We start from the raw sequence: 23,101 nt of genomic DNA on the forward strand, positions 1-23,101 counted from the left end.
GCCCGCATCCCTGCTGGAAGCCCTAGTTCTCTACAGACATTTCATTTAATTTCTTTAGAGAACTGTCAGGTATTTTCCCTGCAGGCCTGCACCAGCTGCTAGCTCAGCTGTCTGGTGGAGGAGAGGAAGTCTCAAATGATGCAGTCATTCTGTATTGGGGCCTTCAATTAATCCCCATGTGTTCAGACCCATTTAATTCTGTTGCTTCCACCACGTGCCTGCTGATTCTGAGCCTACTCTCTGGTGTTATATCTGGCTCCACCTCCTCTGTAGTTCCTTTGTCAAATATTCTAGGCTGGATTTTTCCTTCTTACTTTATTATTCAACTAATTCCCATCTGCTTTCCAAAAAATTGTTGAAATGTGTCAACTGAGGATAACCTCCCATCCTCACCACATTCTCTTCACTCTGACGAGTCTATTCCTTTCTGTTCCTAGATACTTTTCTTGTAGTGAGCATCTAAGGGTAAAGAAAGAAAATTCCCTGTGTGTGTATGTGTGGGTGTGCACGCATAAATGTGGGCATGATGTGCAAGAATCAATCCATTTCTTATCTATTTTCCTCTTTTTAGTCAGTCAAATATTTCTTTCTTTATTTACAATTATTTATTTATTAAATAAGTTATTTATTAAATTGAAGTATAGTTGATTTACAATGTTGTGTTAATTTCTGCTGTATGGCAAAGTGACTCGGTTATACATATATATATATATATTTATTTATTTATTTACATGCTTTTTCATAAACTTTTCTATGTTGGTTTATCACAGGATATTGAATATAGTTCCCTGTGCTATACAGTAGGACCTTGTTGTTTATCCATACTATACATATATACTAGTTTGCATCTGCTAACCCCAAACTCCCAATTGTTCCCTCTCCCATATTTTCTTCTTTTCTAATAAATGTAGTTATGGTTATTAATTTTTCTATATGACCACTTGGGCCACACAGCATAGGTTTTAATATGTACGGCTCTCATTGTCGGTCATATCTGAAGAGTTTATAATTTCAGTTTATGTTTCCCCTTTAACCAAAGAATTATTTTGAAGCCTGTTTTAAAACTTTTTGCTTTGTTTTACTTTTGCCCATTCTTTTGTTCTTAAGTTTTAATTTTATTGTATTGTTGCCAGAGACTGAAATGCATGATTTCTACGTTTTGGAATTTACTGAGATTTTTTTTTGAGAGGTCTAATTCATAAGCAACTTGAGGAAATGTTCCATAGAGTTTGAAACATATTTGTGTGTTTTATGTTTTGTGGTATCATCTGGGATGTTAGTTCTAAAATTTTGAACTGCTTTACCCTTCTCATTTTCTGTTGTCATTTTGGATTTGCTCTAAATATATATATATATATTTTCTGTCAGTTCAAGGGATTTAGACGGAGCAGAAGTTTGGGCTCTGTCTGCCATATAGATAAAATCCCTCAGGTTGGGGCTTTTCTGTCAATTGCTATCTATACTATATTTTTCTTCTTTTTATCTTCTATAGACCCATTTTCAAGGGGATGCATTTTAAAATTGTTATAGTAGTCCCATTTTAAAAAATGTCCCATTTTAAATTCTACTAGTAAATACTTTAAACTCTACTATATTTTTCTACTTTTCAATGGCAGAGTGAAATTGTATCACTTAAGTTCCGTTTATTCAAACTAAAGAATTTGGCAAGACCCTCGTCATTGGTTTTCTCTTTCAAAAATGTCTTGACATCTAGTCTTGTACACCTACTCTTCTCGCCTAGATTTTGACTCAGGCAAAGAATTTCCAGATTAATTTATGAAGAATTGACATCTTTATTATGTCAACTCTTCCTTTCCAGGATTGTGGTAGTTTCTCTTTTTTTTCAGGTCTTCTTTTATGTTTTTCAGTAAAGTTTTACAGTTTTTTAATATAGTATTTTGGCGTTTTTTATTAAGTTTATTCCCAGTTGTTTTATAATTTTTGTGGAGTGAGTTGAATCTTTTTTTTCCCGTTACTTTTCCAGCTTGTTGTTACTGGCTGGATCTGTATGCCTGCGTCCTAACAGCAAGGGAATCCATTTGGGATTAATGGGTCTTTCTCTTCACGATGAAACTCCAAGGATAAGGTTTAAAAGAGAATGGGAGGTGAAGGTTGTGTGTTTTATTTTACATGAATGATGTTGCACCATAGATCTTGTTCTATTTCTTGCTTTGTTCCCCCTTAACACCATTAAATGTGACCTTTCCTTTAAGTTTTTTAAGAGGTACCTTTGATCAGATTAAGGAAATTCCCTTCTATTCATAGTTCTCTGAGTTGCTGCTGGTTTTTATTTTTATCATAAGCAGGTGTTGAATTTTATCAAAGGCTTTTCCTGCATCTATTGACATGATCACATAATTTGTTCCCCTTAAATCTGTTAAGTTTGATTTTCTAATTTTAAACCATCTTTGCATTCTTAGAATAAAACTCAGCTTGGTTAGGATATATCAATATATACTGCTGGGTTCAGTACATTTGTCTAGAATTTTTACATCTATTTCCATATCCTGTGTCTTCCTTTCATTGGTTTGTTATAGTAATTATATTAGTCTCACAAAACAAGTTTGGGGAGATTTCTTTCTTTTTTATGATTGGAATTACCCAATCATTAAAAGTTTTGTAGATGTCATCTGTAAAGTTCTCTGAGCTTTTTTGGCGGGAGGGGTAGATTTTTTAAAAAACATAGTCAATTGCTTTGTGGTCATAGAGGGTCTATCTAGACTTTCTGTTTCTAGAATCAGTTCTGGTAAGCTGTGCTTTTCTAGTAACTTATTCATTTTGCTTATGTTTTCCAATTATGATATACAGTAGTTTATAATACCTTTTAGAAAATTTACCTGTTTTATCTATTATCTATTGTATAATCTATTGTATCTATGGTTATGTTTCCTTTTCATTTCTAATATAATTTACTTGTGTCTTCTCTTTCTCTATCTAAGAGGGCTGGCTTTTGTTTCCAGCTTTTCAAACCATCAGCTTTTGATGTTCTCAGTCTTCTCAATCGGTTGTTTCTGTTTAATCAAATTCTGCTTATCCTTATTTTTCTTCCTTCTGTTTCCTCCAGGTTTACTTTGCTGTTCCTTTTATAGTTTCTTGAGTTAGATGTTGAGCTTGTTGACTTGTTGACTCAACCACCTACTCAACATCTCGTCTCAACATTGCAGGTCTAATAGGCACCCCAAGCTTAACATGGCCAAAACAAAATTCTTGATCTGTACCTCCCAAAATGTGCTTTTCCTACAGTTTTCCCCATCATGGTGAAATCACCCATTCACTCAGTTGCTCAGGCCAAAAACTCAGGACCCCTCTTTGTTTTTTCTCTTTCTCTGTACGCTACATCCAATCCTTTCTGCTCAATTTTGAAAATATAGCTTGAATTTCACAACTTCTCAGAACCTCCACTGCTACCACCCTAGTTAAAAACCACTCTCACCTCTGCTAGACTGTTGTCAGGGCCTCCTGACTGGGCTCTTGCTCCTTTTGTCTCACCACAGATCTGCACACTGCACCTGCAACATACATCTGATGATGTCAGCTCCCGTTCAAAATCTTCCAAAGGCTTCTCATCTCAGAATAAGCTCCCAGTTCTCCAACCGCATACCTTACCACCCTGTAGCCACATAAACTTCCTTGTTACTCCCCAATGTACCAGGCATAGTCTCTCCTCAGAGCCTTTGAACTTGTGTGGAATCTTCTTCTCTCCTCAGATAACTATATGGGGGAATAAAATGAGAGCAAAAGCCTGTGGATATCTAAATAGCACCCCCTTCACCCTTGCTTTATCTACCTCAAAGTTCTTATCATTATGTGACATTATATTATATACTTATTTGTATGTTTACTATGAGTCTTCCCCCACGAGAACGTTAGATTGCTGTCTTGTTCAGTACTGTGCATCCAGAGCCTGGAACAGTGCCTGGCACATAAGAGGGATCTAATAAATGAATGGGGGCTGGGGAGTGACATCAGAGTCAGAGGGTTCCTTGTCAAGCATGGAACTAGCACAAAGAGCATTGGATGAATTGGATGACAGCTGGAATCAGAGTAAGGTCGCCTTGACAAACAGTCCTATCCTGAACACTCCATTAGCTAAAACTTTTCTCATACTCTTAAATATTTTTCCATACCAGCGTTGCTGGATCTTAGGTCCCAAATCATGTCTTCCAGGCAGACCTAAGTGCTGCTTCCTTTGTGCTCCCACTACCCCTTCTGCCCACCCACACCAAACCGTCTCATCCAACAATGACAGGTCTCATGCAGCCTTGGCATGCACCCTCTCCCCCCCACCAGAGTTTCAAGAAAGCCAAGGCTGTGATTTGTTGTTCAGTTTATTCCCTGCCCCTCTGAGAGTGTGGCACAAGGCAGGCTCAGATGAAAGAATGCATTGGGTAGGCCTCTTAAAGCAAGGTCCCTCGGCTGGAACAATGTCAGGCAACTTTGCTGCTTGTACTGAAGGTGGTGATGTTGAGAAAACGTGGGTGCTGTGAAAGGCTTATGGTAACATACTTCGTGTGTTTGTGGACAGCGGGTCAAGGGCCCGGGATGGCCGCACAAACAGGCGTCCCGAGCCTAGGCCTTCACTTGCCCCAGCATCCCATTAATCCTTAATATTCAAATTCCGCCCACTAAACCAGCCCCTCGGCACCCAAGCCACCTCTTTTCCCCAAATGACGGCCGTCGGCAGCCAATCGGCAGCTAGAAGGGGCGTCCGCCCCTTTTTCCTTTGCCGGAACGGACACGAACTCCCGCCAATTGGAGGCGTCGCCGCCGAGGCTCCGCCCCGCCCCTGCCGTCGCACCCAATGGCGGGCCGGCTGGCAGCGGCGCCGGGGGCGGGGCGCGGGCGCGCAGGTGCAGCAGCGCACAGGCCGACCGGGAGGGCGGGGCGCGACGTCGGCCGTGCGGGGTCTCGGCGTCGGCGGCGCGCGCGCTCCCTCCTCTCGGAGAGAGGGCTGTGGTAAAAGCCGTCCGGAAAATGGCCGCCGCCGCCGCTGCCGCGCCGAGCGGAGGAGGAGGAGGAGGCGAGGAGGAGAGACTGTGAGTGGGACCGCCGCGGCCGCGGGTGGGGACCCTTGCTGGGGGGCGGGGGGTAGGGGCGGGACGTGGCGCGGGAGGGGCCCGCGGGGTCGGGCGACACGGCTGGCGGATGGCGTCCCTCCTCTCTACCCTCCCCCTCCCGCTGGTGACGGCGCCCCCCCCCCCCCGGCCCGTTACCCGCACTTGCGGGTGACCGTCCTCGGCGCGGCCTCCCAGGGCTGCCTTCGCCTGGTTCCCCCCGCCCTCCCGCCTTCGGCGCGCATCCCGGCCCCCGGCCCCGCGGGCACCCCTGTCGCCGGGGTTTCGCCTGTCGGGGCTGCGCGCGCGCGTCGTGCCCTTCGCGGGGCTTCGGGCCCGAGGCGCCGTCGCGCGCCCGCGGCCCCGGCCTCTCCCTGGATCGCGCTTTCCCGTCTCCCTCCCTCGCGCGCCCCCTCTCCCGTTACTCGGCCCCCCCCACGGGCGCGCGTGCGCAGTCCGCCTCCCGTCGGGAGAGTGCGCCACAAGGGCTCCTGCGCTTTCACCCCCATCTCCAGGCTTTGCCTCCCCCTCCTTCTCGCCCATTCCATGACTTTCTGCCCCCACTGCGAGCGAGTTTCTTTCGCATCTACCAGGAACAAGTAGGTGGGAATTATTGTCCACCCACAAAAGGCACTAGACATTGTGTTCCTGACCCCACAGCTCATCAGAAAGAGGCGGTTATAGTTGCCATCAGGAGCCGTGGGTAGGGGACTGTGTCCGGCAGCACCTGAGGCTCTTCGGTGGGAGCGCGCCCCCAGGGCCTTTGGGGGTGCCGTGGCCTCAGAATACGAGCGCCCTCCCATCCTCCCCCCCTTCGCCGGCGATCTTCAGTTACATAAGTGGAGTGGGACATAGTATGTGACGGGCTTCCATAGTCCTGGAGCGTGCCCTGCTCAAGATCACCAGTACCAGATGGGGCAAGTTCACCGCATCGCTGTGGCTCCTATCAGTTGGTCCCTGAAAGTTTATTTTCTTTTTAGTTTGGTTCTGAGTCACGCAAACTGAAACTCAGGTGACTTATTCGTGGCGTGGCAATGTTTTTGTGGTTTTGCACTGAAGACTTAAGGTCATTGTGAAGAGTCTAAAGATTGCTCTTACAGAGGAGACCGTTCATGGCATTGCTGAGTGTGGATCCAAGGGGGAAAAGCTGTCTCTGGAATACACCTCTGTGGCCGTCGCTTCTGTTGTGAGTGTGTTCGGTGTGGATCGGTCACAGCAGAAATGGGCTCCACCACAAAATTCATATTCCTGACTCATGGTCAGGCAGATGTGTGCTTCTGGTTTTTCCAGGAACAGGAACAGGCTCTGCAGAGCCATTCACACGTTGTGTCTCTGCTGTGCGGGATCAGTGCCCCAAATTGGAAGATGGTAGGATCAAATTCAGGGGGTGGTTGGTGATTGTGGAACCGAACCTACTGGCCTGGAGGCTGAATGGCTTACACTTTGTAGGACTCTGGCAAGTTTTAGGCATTTTGTTATATTACAGAAATGAAGCATATTTGGGCCTTGGTAGTAAAATTTATTGTTAATAGGCAGTTACTATACAGGAGAAGTTTGGGTTTCATGGCCGGAATTTTCATCTGCATCTGAGTGATTTCAGCTAACAATGAGATTAACCTCTCCTCTTGGGTCCTTTGAAATATGCTGGATCTTTATTTTTTTTAAAAAAATCTGGATTTTTTTTGGTCTTTTGGGAATTTCCACGAGGGATTTACGGAAATAGGCTTATTTATGGGTTTTTTAGGACTTCTACTTAAAATCCTAGTCACGGAGCCTAGGAAACATTTGCTTTTATTTTGTTACCCAGACATATCAGAACCTTAAAGGGCACAATCAATCTAGTAGAAGTCCAGTTGATTGAATAAGTTGCCACAGAATACCCATTCATGACATGTCAGCCAGGTGGCCGGCCGATCACTGAGGTGCGTTCCCGTCTGCACACACAGATAACACGAGCTCACTTGACGAAGATTCCAAGGTTTGTACGTCTAAGCCTGAGACGTGACAGGACAAGGGCTCTGCTTTGTTTTGCGTCATGGGCAGTGCATTAGCCTCCTTGGGTGCCCCTCCAGTTAGTTGTTCCATCATATCCCTATCCCTTTAAACTGCACAGACAGCTTCCAGAATATAGTTTCTCTGCAAAGTGATTGGTGGCATCTGAAGTCATCATGTCCTAACAGCTTGAAGAAACCTTCTGTGGCTTTCTTGCCAGTACTGGCCTATCACACCATGCTCTTTTTTTTGTTGTTACAGATTTGCCTGGAATGCTTTAAACCTAGAGTCCCGGGTCTTTGTTTCACTTGATAGAGCATGATGCAGTCCAACCGTACTCCAACTTTTGCGCTGCGCTGCTTATGTTTCAGGAGGGTTAGAATACAATTTTGCATTCTATTTGCAATTTCCAGCCACAGCCATTGTTTCCCTGCCTGCCCTGCCTCTGTGTGGCTGAATTTAGTGGGGTGGGGAGGCAAGCTGTGGAATTTGACAGAAGAAGTGGCTAGATGAGTCCAATATGATTTTACCCCACCCGAATACCCCTTCCCCCATGTGGAGATGGCATGAGAAGCTCGCTTCTTGAACCTAGAATAAAGAAGAGCAGACGGAAAAGTGTCAGTTCCTTACTCGAGGGCGGTTTCCACCACTAATACACCTGCCCAGACTATTTACATTATAAATGATGTCTCCTGGAACCTGTAATCTTTTCTTTATTTTTTTTAAACATCTATTTTATTTATTTATTTATTTTTGACTGTGTTGGGTGTTCATTGCTGCGCGCGGGCTTTCTCTAGGTGCGGCGAGCGGGGGCTACTCTTGGTTGCAGTACGAGGGCTTCTCATTGCAGTGGCTTCTCTTGTTGCGGAGCACAGGCTCTAGGCGCGCGGGCTCAGTACTTGTGGCTCGTGGGCTCTAGAGCACAGGCTCAGTAGCTGTGGCGCACGGGCCCAGTTGCACCGCGGCATGTGGGATCTTCCCGGACCAGGGCTCAAACCCGTGTCCCCTGCATTGGCAGGCGGATTCTTAACCACTGTGCCACCAGGGAAGCCCTGTAATCTTTTATAAAGGTGAATATCAGTGAAAAGCTTTTAATTGGCTAAGAGCAGTCTGTGGCCAGCCTGCCCAAGTTATGTATGAGAAGAAGAGGAGCACAGAAAATGTTTGGCATTTGTAGTAACTAGTGTTTTAAGTGCAGAAGTAGTAAAGCATTGGTCCTAGACTGGTGGTTCCAGGGAGTGTGGCAGGACACCTGCTTGTTCTCACCACCCTCTGCTCTGGTGACATGCATGCAGACCAGCCTCGTGTGGCCGGCAGACGCAACCTTTTTTCTTGGGTAGAGCATTACTGCCACTCCAATGGAAGGACCTTGTCCTCAATGCTTCTGTACCAGCCCTCTCCAGTCAAACTGCCATTGTCACCGCTGTGCCTTTACCTCATTTCGGGTAGGACGGATGTAAATGAGTTCCTCTTCCTGGGACTCACTGACACAAAAGTCGTGCTCTTCTGCCTTTACCTGGTCTCTTCTGCCTGCTTCTGGCAAGGAAGCTCTTCTTACTGAAAGCTTGATTTGCATGCCATTGCTTAAATACCTGGTCCCACCCCTTTGATGGTAGGTATGGTGTGTGGGGGAACTGAGTGGGAATGGGAATTGGGGGGCTGGCAGGGCATGCCCACTCCCGTGTTTAAGGGGAGTTGTGACCATTCCATTACAGAATAAAGCCTTGGCCTTTTTCACTGCTTCAAGGCACACTTGCGTTGGTTCTGCTGGTGTATGAATGTGTCTTTAGCATAGCTGTTTTACAGTACTGCAGAGGTCTGGACTCTTGGGAGCAGTCCTTAGGAAGGGTTCAGTTGGCTTCTGTGCCTAAGAGCTGGGGGCACTATGTATATGGACCTGCAAATCATTGCTTTATTGGATCTTCACCTAAGTGCTCTCATTTGCTGGCTCTTTTTTTTTCTCCACGGAATCTTGAGTTATCAGAGATGTTAAAGTTTCAGAGCTAGAAGAAACCTTAGTCTAGCTCCCTCAGTTTACAAATAAAAATGCAATTTACCAAAAAAAAATGCAGCTGTGAGAAGTTGTGGCTTTTCCAGGGCCTCCCAGCCAGGGTGCCAGTTTGATTTTTATTATATGGCTAACTGAGTAATACTGTAACCTTGACTTCTGGGATTTCAAAGTGTTCTATGGCTCGAATGTTTAAGGGAATTATAAGGCCTCACTGCACCTCAACAGATAATTCCAGGTACCATCCTGGTAGTTACAGACCAGCAGTAAAAGACTTGGTTGGTGTTGCCCTTCCTCTGGGTTTGATTACATGAGTAATTGTTTGTGTGAAGAGTCTCTAAGTTATACACTCTAGGCTTTTTTTAGTCTAAAGATAAAAGTGCCACTCTCGGGCCAGCAAGGTATCAGAGATTAGCTAATATGGGGCAGTTTAGGTTTAACAAGGAAATGATGGTTATCTTGATAAAAAATAGAGTGACAAAAGACCTTTTTTGAACATGTGTTCAAAAGCAAAATAGAAACTATCAAGCTATTAACCCAGTTTGTTGAACATTTCGATTTCCTGATCTGAGAGGCTTAAAAGTGATTGCTCTAAAACAGACTTGTGTGTTTTTGAGGATAGCTTTGGATCTCCCAGGGCACTTGGTTTCTGTTGGTGCTGCCTTTTTTCTCTCACGGTTAAAGCCCCTTTATGTAATGTTACAGCAGCGTGTTGCAACTTCAGCTGCTTTAAAATGAAGGGAGACTTTGCCTCTGGATTTCATGTGTTCTTCTTGGGATGACATTTTGATGTTGCATGTTCTCTTGAACATGTCTTCTCTCCCTGAGTATTTCTGTATGACATGTTGCAAGAAGTACTAACCAGAGATCGCTACTAACGGTATGTTTTATAGTGTCAAAATTTCCCTCAGAGGTGACAAGACCTGTGATAGTGTCGGTTCTAACATGCATGAGTCTTTCCTTTATTTTAGTACCGTGTGTTATATGTCAGTAAATTGCAGTTTATTCTTTGTTCCTAGCTAGGTAAGCCGGGAGATAGCATAGTACTTTGTCTGTATGTTTATCTTCAAAATGTCCCAAATAGCCCTGGGAAAAAGGTCGTGGAGCACAATGGGGGCTTTCAACTTACGATTTTCTTTGTTTTAGGCTCCATAAAAATACAGACTCACCAGTTCCTGCTTTGATGTGACATGTGACTCCCCAGAATACATCTTGCTTCTGTAGACCAGCTCCAACAAGATTCCATGGTAGCTGGAATGTTAGGGCTCAGGTAAGTAACCTTCCTTTTTTTTTTTTTAGTATATGTCCTGGTTTGGCCATCTGTTTTTAAAAAAAAAAAAAAGGAATAAAACAAGTTATACTACTCTTGGACAGTATAAAAGTACCCCAAAGACTAAAGACATAACTGTGCCAAACTGTGCCATATAATAAAAAAAAGTCACTTCCCTGAGCCCTGAAAGGTCAGTTTGGGTAGGGCTACTTGGTAACCACAGTGTGATCTGGGGGCGGGTGTCAGATTAGAGCCGGAACTGGTGACCTGCACCTTCAGTTCACCTTCAAGCAGGTCAGCTGAGCTGAGAGCGCTTTGACTGAGCTCTTCACTTGCCGCTACTGCTGTCGCCTAGCGGCCTTCAGCACTGTGCTTTGTTTGCTTTGGTATTGGGTAAATGACTTCCTGGTCAACATTAGTGAGTGGCGGTAATGCATTTTCAGACGTGGGAACTGGTGTGTGGTCCCCTAGAAGGATGACATCCTGAAAGCTGTTGCCAGACAGCGGAGCCCATGGCTAATGGTGTGTGCTTGCCGCACTCCTCCCACGGGGACTGCAGAGAACACCCAGATACACTTCTGGCTCTTGAGACTCTAGAGCAGAATGAATGCCTTTTGAAAAGCTGGGAAGCTAAGTCATTTGAGTCTGACACTCAGAGGCTCTATCAGCTGCGCTTTGGGCTACTTTGGCGCCACTGCGTGGACTTAATTTCGTAAAAATGAGTGGTTCCCTAATTTCTCAACTGTCTGGCTCAATATCTTAAGCTTTTTTAGAGTAGGGGTCACTCCACACTTGATGTTTTGACATCCGGATTTCAAACATTCCATGTGGTAAGACAGAACGTTCTAATTTGATTTTTCCATTTCTTTTCCTAAGAAAAAATGTGAGTTTACACATACGCTGCCATTGTGATTCCAGCTGAGACCCTCAAGTAGCACTGTGCTGTATCTCTCTAGTGGTTTCTGCTGCCTCAGTGTAAAGCCGTGTGGACATCCGTAACAGATCGCCCATTTCGGGGCTGTGCGAGGGGCAGAGTTTGGGTGGCAGAGAATAAAAGGTGTAGAAGGAAGTGAAGAGCATCACACTGCCTCCAAGTCCCAAGTTGGGTTTCACTCCTGATCCTGTGACTCAAATTGTCATTCCCGTTTACCGCTGCGGGCTGTGCTCTGGGCCCTGCCGACAGGGCGTTCTTTGTACGCCACGCGTTGATGCTGGTGGGAGTTCTGTGGCTGGCGCTTTGTGCATTGTCTCAGAAATTGTGTGGACTAAATGTAACATAGGCAGTGAATGGGTTTCTTCTGATAGATATTAGGCCTAAGGGGGTGATTTATGTTTTAATAGTCTTTTTCTCAGATTACGAATGGATTTTAGAAGACAGTGGTGACTCTGTACAGTTTCGTCTAAGAAATGTAGAAAGGAAGAGATGTTTTTAAAATTATCTCTTATTACTTATGAATGGGAAAGGCACGGCCATTTGAGCTTCAAGGAACTTAGAAGGTAATTCTCAAAGGACAGAACCTGTTTTTAATAGATAAGTGCTTGATATCTTGCTATTTTTCTCTTCCTTTTTAAGAAATTATAAAAATAATACATGCTTTTTATAGAAAGTTCAAACCATTTTAAAGTATATCAAGTAAAAAAGCGAAAGCTCCCCATTACTCTCCGTACCCACTACCCAGAGTAACTGCTGTTAATAGCTTAACGTAGATCCTTCTGAATCATCTTCTCAGGCTACACCAACATGCACCTTTTGTATTTTTGACAAAACAAGAATGGTATTGTACGTATTCTGCATCTGTCCATGTGATGCGTTTCTCTGCCTCATTTCTGTTTAATAGCAGCGTGGTTTGGTGCCAATTTACTGTCATGTGTTGTCCCCCTATTGGTTTTCCCAATGGTTCACTTTTTAAGATGCTGTTGGATTGAACTTCCTCATGTGCCAGTCTTTTTGAAGAATGGCTACCTAGACTTGGAGTTACTGGTGGGTACTACCACATCACCTTCCAAAATGTCTATCCCATTTCCCACGACAGTCTTAGAAAGTGCCAGTTCCCATACCCTCCCAGAATTGGATATCCATCTTTTAAATTTGTGCTCCTTGGGTTATTACTGGGGTTGAATGTCAGTAGTCATTGGCCATTTGTATTTGGTCTTTGTGAATTGCCTGTTCATATTCTGCATTTATCCTTCCCTCGGGATATTTCTTTTTAAGTCAATTTATAAGGACTCTTAATGTATTAAGGAAATTAATTCTTTGTCATCATGCAGATATTTTTCCTACTTTGTTGCTGTGCGTGGGCTTTCTCTAGTTTCGGCGAGCGGGGGCTGCTCTTCGTTGCGGTGCGTGGGCTTCTCATTGCGGTGGCTTCTCTTGTTGCGCAGCACCGGCTCTAGGCGCACGGGCTTCAGTAGTTGTGACTCGCGGGCTCTAGAGCGCAGGCTCAGTAGTTGTGGTGCACGGGCTTAGTTGCTCTGCAGCATGTGGGATCTTCCCGGACCAGGGCTCGAACCCGTGTCCCCTGCATTAGCAGGCGGATTCTTAACCACTGCGCCACCAGGGAAGCCCATGTCATGTATCTTTTGATCCTGCTTGTCTTTTTGATATATAAAATTTCTGTTATGGTTTCTTCTTTTGCTTTTATACTTAGAAAGTCCTTTCCTACTCTAAAAACATGACAATGTGCATCTGTATTTCCTTTCTTCCTAAAAAACTTGATGATGTGCTATATCCATATATACATATTTGATACATGCGAAAGAATCTTATAGGTAAGTTGTCCTGTGTTTTTTGTATGGTATTTAAAATACTTGTTTTTGTATTTAACTTTGCGGTGGGATGAGGTCTAGAGCCCACCTAGCCAGTTGTATCATAGCCATTTGGTGAACCAGTCATCCGGTCTTCATATGCTTCATCTGGTGTATCATATGCTGAGTTCAGGTGAACAAAGCATCTCTTACTCTTTTCTTTCTGAATTTTTTCTTTGTGAGGCTTGGTGGCAAGCCTGTCAGCAGATAATCATTTATTCATTCACCCAACAAATATTTTAGCCCCTGCTTCGAGCCAGGGACGGTGCTGGGCCCTGCAAGTACTACCTTCTTGACCAGGCAAGGGGTGGCGGGGTAGGCTACAGAAGTCATGATGCCAACTGCATGGCTACAGTGCTCATTCCGGAAGACTCAAGAAAATAGTGGATCTTCACAAAAGTAGGTTTTAGATAAACTAGGAGGAATCCAGAGGGTGTGTGTGTGCATGTGTGTGTTTTAAATTCTGACATAGAAGTTAAAGCTTTAGGGTAGACTGCAACATAAGCATAGTTTGTTTTCTAACTCATGTAATTGAAGGCTGATTTGTGTCTTGATTTATGATGAGGGCTTTTTGCTGTTAAAATAGTTCTATATTCAGCTGGCTTGGTTGTGATGGAATAAAAGTTGCGTACTGATAAAAATGGTAATTTTCTTCTATGATGATTTTGAAGCTTTCTGTAATAGCTGATTAAAAATAAAGACAGGATTTTGGTGACTATAATCTTAGGGGAACAAGTGTAATTTTTTGCAACTTGTATCATTTAAATCTAATAAATACCCTCAAAACTGAAGTGGAATCCTGATTTTTTTTTTTTACTTAAAGAAATGATATAAATGATTTGTGATTAAGGAAAAGGCTTCTTGTATAAGGCTGAGGGGTTTTTTAATGATGTTTTAGAATAGTTAGGTGTATAGTACGGAATGAAAAAGGCGGTACAAAAGGTTACATGGTGTAAGGTCTCCTTGCCACCCTGCCCCCAGACATCCATTTCTCTCCCTGAAGGCAGTCATCATTACCAGTTTCTTATTAATCTGTGTGTGTGTGTAATTTTTAAATTGTGGTAAAATAGTCATAATGTAAAATTTACTGTTTTAGCCATTATTAAGTGTACAGTTGAGTGACATTAAGTACATTCTCATTGTTGTGCAACCATCACCACTGTGTATCTCCAGAACCCTTTTTATCTTGCAAAACTGAAATGGTCCCCTTTAAACCATAACTCCCCATTCTTCCTTCCTCCCCCAGCCCCTGGCAATCACTCTTCTACTTCCTGTCTCCTGTGAAATTGACTCTTCTAGATACCTAATATTATTATATGTTTTTATATATGTGTTTATGTATATATTTTATGTATGTGTCTACACACACAAAGGTGTGTGTTTTTTTACCAAACAGTAACATACTGTGCGTATTTGCAGAGTTTGCTCTCTTTAGTTAATATATCTTGGTGATAGTTCGGTATCAGTTTCTGTAGAGCCACGTCACTCTTTTTAGGGTTGGGGTAGTAGTCCATTATGGATGCACCGTAATTTCTTTAAGTGGTTTTCTCTTGCTGGATATTTATGTTTCCAGTGTTTTTTATTTCATTAACGCAGTAGTGAATAGTTTTTTACATAATACCATTTTGCTCACAGCCAAGTTTATCTGTAGGAAGAAATTCCTAAAGATGGAACTTGCTGGGTCAAAGGATATATGCATTTTAAACTTTGATAGATATTGCTAAATCAAGGATGGCCTTTTAATTGCACAGTTTTAGAGAAAAAACTACACATGAGTAGATAAGCACAAAAATGTATGACTGCACTGCAATTTGTAGAGATTAGAGAGCTGTTTATTAGGCTAGGAAGAAATTGCTTTCAGCAGTTAGCACGAGAAAGCAAAATTTCAGAAGCTTCCATTTCATGACCTCATGTGAGCGGAGGCTGAGACAGGACCCTTTACTTGGCAAGGGGAACTTCAGCCTGTTCTTGTTTGTGAAATCTTGAAGAAAATGGAGCATTTTTATTTTGGTACTGTTCTAAGTTGCAGTGGCTCCTTGGGACTCAGGGTTGAAGAGTGCCGCAGCTGCTGGACGTTCTGTCTTTTTCGTATTGTAATATGCGTAAGGAATATCCAGGACCATATTGCAGTTGCTTCACTTGTCTTTGACCATGGTACTCTTATATTGCAATCCTTTATTCATTTACCCTGTACTAATTGAGCATCTATTATTTGTCAGTTCCTGTCCTAGATGCTAGGGACTGTTCCTAGCCTCAGTGGTCTTGTGGTCTAAAGGAAGACAGACAGGCAAATAGGCCATTACTTTACAAGGGGCTAAATGCTACAGTGGCCACTGAGGGTGCACATAAATATTAGAGGGATCCCACGTAGACTGTAGGGTAGGGTCAGGGAAGAGACTTCTTTGAAAAGTGACCCCCCCCCCAAGACCTGAACGATAAGGCAACATTAGCTAGTCCAGGAGAAAGTATGTGTGGAGGAGAGAGCAGCCCGTCTGCAGGCTCGGATAAGAGAGAACTGTCAGGCTGGCCGCGAGGGCTCAGGGTGCGGGGATGAGACAGGCAGGGGTCTCGGAGCAGCTGCGCTGGCAGAGTGTGCTGGTGGGAGATCAGACACAGCTGCGCCGGCTGTGCCAAATAGGCTCAGCTTCCCTTTCGAGCCGCCGCACTCTGAGAGCCACCGGAGCCCCCGGAGGCCGTGCCAGGCGCTCTGGCCACCCGGCCTGTTCCCCCCACCCCGCCCCTGCTCTCCAGGCCATCTGCCCTGAGTCGGCTGGTCGCCTACCCATCAGGCCCCTGGGGCTCCTGCTCCAGACCCCTTCCTGGAACCTTCCTTCCCTCCACTTCTGCCCCAGGGCTTCACTCTGACACTCGATACTGCGAGGAGGGAGACAGCTTGCCTGGCGTGTGAGTCAACTATGGGACCAAACGCACTGCTTAGTTCTGATTTTTATTTATTATTTTTTTGCCAAGACTTTCGTGGTGAAGGAAGCAGTGCATGAACAAGCTCACTCCTGTCTTGTCAAGGACCAGGTCCACCCTGATGAGCCCCTGTGGACGGCGCCGCCGTCATCCCCGCGAGCCCGGGCTCGGGCGGTGGGCTCCTTGGCGCCTGCTGCTCCGCGCTCGTGCTCCTGCAGGCCATCCCAACCCTGCTGCTTCTCAGGTCCTGCCTTCCCACAGGCCTCCTGGCCCTCTTACTCCCTGTCCTCTGCACTCTACTCGGGGGTAGACTCGGGTACTTTCTCTTCATACTCCGGAAATGTTAGCAGTTTGCCCAGTTCACGTCAGCCTCCTCTTACGGAACTCGAATGGGACAGCTCCAGTGACACCCTAGCCTATGGTTGCACTTGCCGCTCTGTCCCCCGAAGGTGATGGGCATACTCCCCATGCGTGCTCTATGCTGTGTTCCACGTGCCAGTATATAACATTCAAAAGTGTTTTGCAAATTTACAGGATGGTATCCTACTGTATGTGACATTCTGCAGCTCGCTCTTTTCACGCTATACTTGGCCTTTTGAGCCTGGTCCATGTTGCTCTGTGCAGACCTTCATTCATTTAACATGTCTCCTTGTGCTGTGGAAACATCTTTACAACCAAAGTCCCACCAGAGCCCTGAGGGAGAATGGAATTGTGGAGAAACAAGGATTGACATCTGGTTTATGTTTACATCCTTTGGGTCTATTAACCGAGAAGAAGATATTTTTATTTCTGTGTTTGTGAAAGCTTTCCACAAAAAAAGGCATCCATTTTCCAGACTTATTAATAGAGCAGTCCGAAGGTTTTATTTTTAGATTTGAAAGAAATCAAAGAAGGCTTCTGAGATATGCACATTTCCCTTCATTCCCATCTCCTTTGCAACATTTCACGTTGCTGCTAAGACACCAACTTGAGCACTTTTCAGCATGAGCTGACTTTCTACATGTAAATTATTTTTGAAAAATTAAAGCATTTTCATTTTTCTGGGGTTTCTAGTGGTACTTTAGTTTTGACATTTCCTTGAAAAGTTGTATTTTAAATTTGTATATACATTTTTAGTAACTTATTTTTAAAATATAAATTTCTGTGTGTTTGTGGGGTTTGTGTTTTTGTAAACAGCAGAAGCTATTAGTCCATATTAAGTACTAATTCGCTCTAATATTTTCAGCTGTTTTTGGAATTACACTTGGCAAAAAAATAGACAGATGTCTGCAGTTGTGACAGTTTGTCTTTTTGTTCCTTTTAACTCCAGAATAAATAATTCTAGTGAATTTTTTTCTAGGTTTGTAAGAACACGGGAATGATTCAATTCATCATAATAAGTAGTTAGGGAAGGTTGAAAGTCTTTTTTAAGTGGTATCACTGTAAGAAACTGTTAATACAGCTTGTAAGCAACTGTATAAAATTTCTTAACCACTCTTCCAGGTTGTTTAAGACAAAACAAAATGAACAACCAAACAAAAACTATTCATTACGCTCTTTATTTTTTAATTACATAAGTAAAGCATCATTGTAGAAAATTTAGAAAATGCGTATGGAAATCACTCTGGAAATTCCACCATGCAGAGGAAACTGCTGTTACTGTTCGGTGTATATCTTTCTAGACTGAGAGTTCTGACTCAGGGTTGAGAAGTCAGGGGTTCTGTAACCTTGGATGGAAAAAACACTCCATCTTTATTTTCACTAACCTCTCACTGAAAATTTTATGACAAATATAGGCAGCAGACCATGGTAGTATTAGGAGTACCTGTGATTTTGTCACCAATAGAGATCAAAGATGCTTTCATATCATATTACAATTACAGAGATTTTGAAATATCACTTGTGTTCATCACAATTCAGACTTAGTTATCAGACCCACCTGTAGATTTGGCTGTTTAGTGGCTTACTAAAGAAGCACATTACTCTAGCACCAATTCTCGAAGTAAGTTGTTAATCAATTTCTATGCATTTTATTTTATGCACTTCAAAACATTCTTCTGAAGAGTGGGGCCCATGGCATAAAAAGATTAAGAATGCCGGTTGTGTCCATTATACTGTGCAACTACAAATACAAGAACAGCCAGCACTTGAGTGGTCACTGTGTTGGGGAAAGAGATCAAGGAAAGCCCTAAAGCACAGGTGCAATAAAGAGAGACAGAATGACATTAAAACTTAGTTCAAATTATTATATCAAATATTTTTTATGAACACATTTAGTGTTTTCCAGATACTGTGCAAAGTGTAATGCAACTACAACTGGCAAATAATAGCCTAAAAGTTACCTTTGCTGTTGGTATTTTAAACATTCTTCTAGAGTCTTCCTTATGCACCTGTGTGCATGCATATATGTTGTTTTAGATAAATGGGATCATATAGTATGTGCTGTTGTAACTTGCCTTCTTCCCTCAATGATAATGTTGTAGATATCTTTCCATGTCACTAAAAACATAATATCATCACTTTTCCCTAAAATGAAAATAACTTAATTGTATTTTCTAATTATAAAAGTAATATCTGTTTCATGAAAAAAAATGTTTTTTAGAAAATATAGAGAGAGGAAAAGTAAGAATTGCCCATAAATCTGCCGTCTACAGATAGATAACGTCTGGATAATATTTGTTTTTTACAGAAGGACTCTTTTTTAAAAAATAATATTTATTTATTTGGCTGCACCGGGTCTTAGTTGCGACATGTGGGATCTTTAGTTGTGGCACATGGGATCTTTAGTTGAGGCATGCAGGATCTAGTTCCCTGACCAGGGACTGAACCTGGGCCCCCTGCATTGGGAGCACGGAGTCTAAACCACTGGACCACCAGGGAAGTCCCTGAATAATGTTTTTACATCATTTTTAATGACCATCTGACATTTTATTGATGGCTATACCTTGATTTAATTAGGGTTGTTTCCATTGTTTCTGTGCTTTTATTGCTCCAGATGATGGGTATGGCTGTGTGCTGACCATTCTACTCTGTGCCTGTGTCTCCAGCTTGCTTCTCTAACCTCTCACTTGAGCCCCACATTGGATGGCCTCTTCAGTGTTTCCCCTGGAGTTGCTCATAGACATCTCAAATGTAACAAGTCCCAAACAGAACTCTTGCTTTTTTTTCCCCCCCCTTCAAATATGCTTCTCTTCCTAGTTTCTATCTCATTAAATAACATCAGCATCCACCCAGTTACCGATCTAAAATCCCAGGAGTTGTCCTTGATTCCCTTCTTTTCCTCACCTTCCTCTAATTCACCAGCAAGTCCTGTGGGCCTCTACATTCAAAATGTACCCCAGAACCAACAACTTCCCACCATCTCCACTAAGACCTTAGTCCTCGCCACAGGTCACTTCACTGATGGATGCAGTGGGACTTTGAGTGACATATTAAACAGCTTTCTCACCAACATTAGGAAACACTACATGTTTCATAGGCCTATTTGTTACAATGGCACTTAATTCTAAATGATGGAATTGTTCCACATTTCATAACTTTTTCATCTGACCAATACAGTTCAGTTTAAGTACTGAGTTCCTTGCTGCTCTGTGCTGAAGGATATGCAGTTCATCAGGCTGTCATCCATTCATTCATTCCATGATGGAGTCAGGTGTCTACAGTACCTGGGGCACTGTGGTAGGCAGGCTGTAGGGTGACTGAGACAGATTGGTATCTCTGCTCATGGAGCTTAAGTTTGGCTGGAGAGACAGACTTTAAATAATGCACAAGTAATTATGTAATTACAATGGGTTAAGTGCTCTAAAGGACAAGTTGGGGGGAGTGTTCACTGTGATCATATGTAATGGAGGAACAGCTGAGCCTTGGGAGGGGTAAGGAGGCCTGCCCTAAGGAGGCAGTGCTGAAACGGGGAACCAAGGGGTGAACAGACGTGGGCAAAGCACAGAGTGGAGGAGGGCTTTCCCGATGGAGAAGAGCATGTGTGAAAGCCCTGAGGCTGGCAGGAGCTTAACCATCAGAGAGAGATACTTAAGCAGCCCTGTGTGGCTGGAGCAGAGCAGGGGTGGGGGGATGACAGAGATGCAGGGTGAGAGGTTGACGAACTGGGTGCAGGATTTTAAAATTTATTTATTTATTTATTTTTGGCTGCATTGGGTCTTTGTTGCTGCACGCGGGCTCTTCTCTAGTTGCAGCAAGTGGGGGCTACCCTTCCTTGTGGTGCACGGGCTTACTGCTGTGGCTTCTCTTGTTGCGGAGCATGGGCTCTAGGCGCGCGGGCTCAGTAGGTGTGGCTTGTGGGCTCTAGAGCACAGGCTCAGTAGTTGTGGCGCACGGGCTTAGTTGCTCCATGGCATGTGGGATCTTCCCGGACCAGGGCTTAAACCCGTGTCTCCTGCATTGGCAGGCGGATTCTTAACCACTGTGCCACCAGGGAAGCCTTGGGTGCAGGATTTTTGATGTTAATGTCAGAGCAGTAGGAAACTATTGAAGGGTTAGGTTGCTTGGATTTTGATTTTTTTTTAATCAAAATATTACAGCCACTTGATAACAACATAACCTCTCTCAAAGGAGGTTATGGTGAAAACAGCAGTCTACCCCTCCTCCTTCCTGTTCCATGACCTAGAGATGCCAGCTTTTAACGGTTTCTACTTTTAGTTTCTTTGATGGTTACCGTCAAAACTAAATTGTATGCTTATACATCTTTTTTGATTTGACAACGTTGGGGAGTTATGTTAACTCCCTGAAATGAAAGAAGACAACTTAGCTTATATCACCTCCCTTGTTGAGATTCATATTCACGTTTTCTCTGTAACTGTAAACAGTGGTTCCTGTTCTGTCACCTTTAGTCCATATGGCACTTCCCCACTATATAAGGGGATATAATGACCCTGCATCAGTATAAATGCTGAATCTTTGCCTTTGATTACTAAATCCCAGAGTAAGGAGTTGGTGTAGTAATCATCTCAAATGGTGGCAAAATATTTGCTGTTGTATTTTCTGTTGTCTCATGTCAGTATGGACTCATGGAGTTTTATTTATTAAATGTTTTACAGTTCAGCCAAAGTCACTATTCGTTTTTGATCAAATTATTCCAAATTTGGTCAATGAGATTCCCTTTATGCTGGTGTCATCTTGGCATATCCTTATTAATTAGTCTTTGAGTGATGTTTTGCTTTCTGGCACAAGACATTCCATCCCAATGTGTGCTTTTCCTACCCTGGAACTGGTTCCAAGAGCTCTGGATCCTTTTAGTGGGAAATGGTATTTAGAATCCAAGATTTGGGTGTTAGATATGCACACTCTTACTGGGGTGATATTGTATCTAGGCTCTTGCAGTGGGCAAAGCTAGAAAACTTTGAAAAAATTTCTTAACTCATAAATACATAATGATATCTACAATGGAAATTTAACATTACAACGTTTGTCTTTAACTTTTATTTTATCCTTGTATATCTTTTTCTTACACAAAAAGTGTTCATTCCTAATTAACATTAACAGTTACTTATTTGCTTTATCTTGTAATATACATAAAATAATTATAAAATTGTAATACCAGTATTGCTACTAACAATAAAAATCCTGAACGAAGTTTGTTTCTTTTTGTCATTAGGATGTATCTCACCAAGGATGTAAAATCAAGATTATTGTGCTCAAAAGTCACTTGGGGAATTTGCTTCTAGTAGTAGTGAGGTAGCTCATCTTGGAGTATCCCCCACTCCCTTGCAGATAACAGCTAAAAACGCAAAGACAAAAATAAAAAACAACTATTTAAAGGCACTAGAGAGTGATTAAAGCAGGCAGAAACTGGAGGGAAGTTGATACTTGGAAGAAAGGAACTGCATTAGATGAATTTCCTGTTTATAACGGCTTTTTACCCAAGGGCAGTCCTAGTCAGTGCTGCTTCAGGGAGACAGAGACTTGGATAGAGACCTATAATCTCAAGGGTTAAGGACTCAGAGGACTGAAGGCACAAATCCTGGAAAGCAGATAGCCACGGGCAGTTAGGGTGGGGGGCGGGGGGCGGGGGGCAGCAAATTCTCCATATAAACTCTAGCTAAGGCCAAAGGAATAAACTGATTTCAACTGCTGCCCACCATAGGGAAGACAGTTTGGAGTCTGAGTCCTGTCAAATTAACTGCCTGCTAAAATAAAACATCGGTACTGTTCATTGGAACATAATAGAATCCAAAGTCTGACAGTGTATCACTCAAAATATCTAGACGTTTGAAGAAATAGGAAAAATGTGACCCTTACTCAAGAGCAGGGATAAGCAAGTTTTTTTCTGTACATAGTAACTATTTTAAGCTGTTATAACTGTGCTCAAGAACATAAAAGAAAATATGCTCATAATGAAAGAACAAATTAGTGGTCCTAAAAGCCAGTCTTATCAATAACACATTAAATGTAAATGGACTAAATGTTTCAGTGAAATGGCAGAGATTGTAAGCTGAATTAAAAAGCAAGACCCAGCATATGTTGTCTTTAGGATAAACAGTTTTAATATAAAGACTCAGCTAGCTTAAAAACAGAAGGATGGAAAAAGATATACCATGCAAACAGTAAGCGTAGGAAAACTGGAGTGGCAATACTAATGTCAAAAAAAGCAGACTTCAAAACAAAGGATATTACCAGAGATTAAAAGACACATTTCATAATGATAAAAGGGTCAGTTCATCAGGAAGAAATTAACTGTCATAAATGTGTATGTGCCTAATTACAGAGCTGCAAAATACATGAAGAAAAATTAGCAGAATTACAGAGAGAAATAGACAAATCCGTAATTGTACTTGACAGTTCTAGTACCCCTCTCTCAATAATTGGTAGAACTAGACCAAAAAATCAGTGAGGATGTAGAAGATCTGAGTATTACCAGCCACATTTATGCAATAACATGCTCAACAACTGCAGAACACACATTCTTTTCAAGTGTACATGATACAGTTCAACAATGTACTATTTGCTGGACCATAAAACAAGTCTCCATAAACTTCAGAAGCTTAAGATCCTACAGATTATGTTCTTTGATCAGAATGGGATTAAATTAGAAACCATAACAAAAGATTAGGGGAAAAA

At 43.0% G+C, this 23,101-nt stretch overlaps 1 protein-coding gene across 1 annotated transcript in view; it reads left to right on the forward strand.

The window, feature by feature from the left end:
* Positions 1-4,908: 4,908 nt before the first annotated feature.
* Positions 4,909-23,101, forward strand: part of MECP2 (methyl-CpG binding protein 2) — a 61,953-nt gene continuing 43,760 nt past the window's right edge. The window contains exon 1 of the mRNA XM_030850401.2: positions 4,909-5,036. Within this exon, the coding sequence (XP_030706261.1) occupies positions 4,975-5,036 (62 nt within the window). The 5' untranslated portion in view covers positions 4,909-4,974. The remainder of the gene's footprint in view (positions 5,037-23,101) is intronic.

Source organism: Globicephala melas, chromosome X, assembly GCF_963455315.2.
Source record: "Globicephala melas chromosome X, mGloMel1.2, whole genome shotgun sequence".
NCBI classification, from domain to species: Eukaryota; Metazoa; Chordata; class Mammalia; order Artiodactyla; family Delphinidae; genus Globicephala; species Globicephala melas.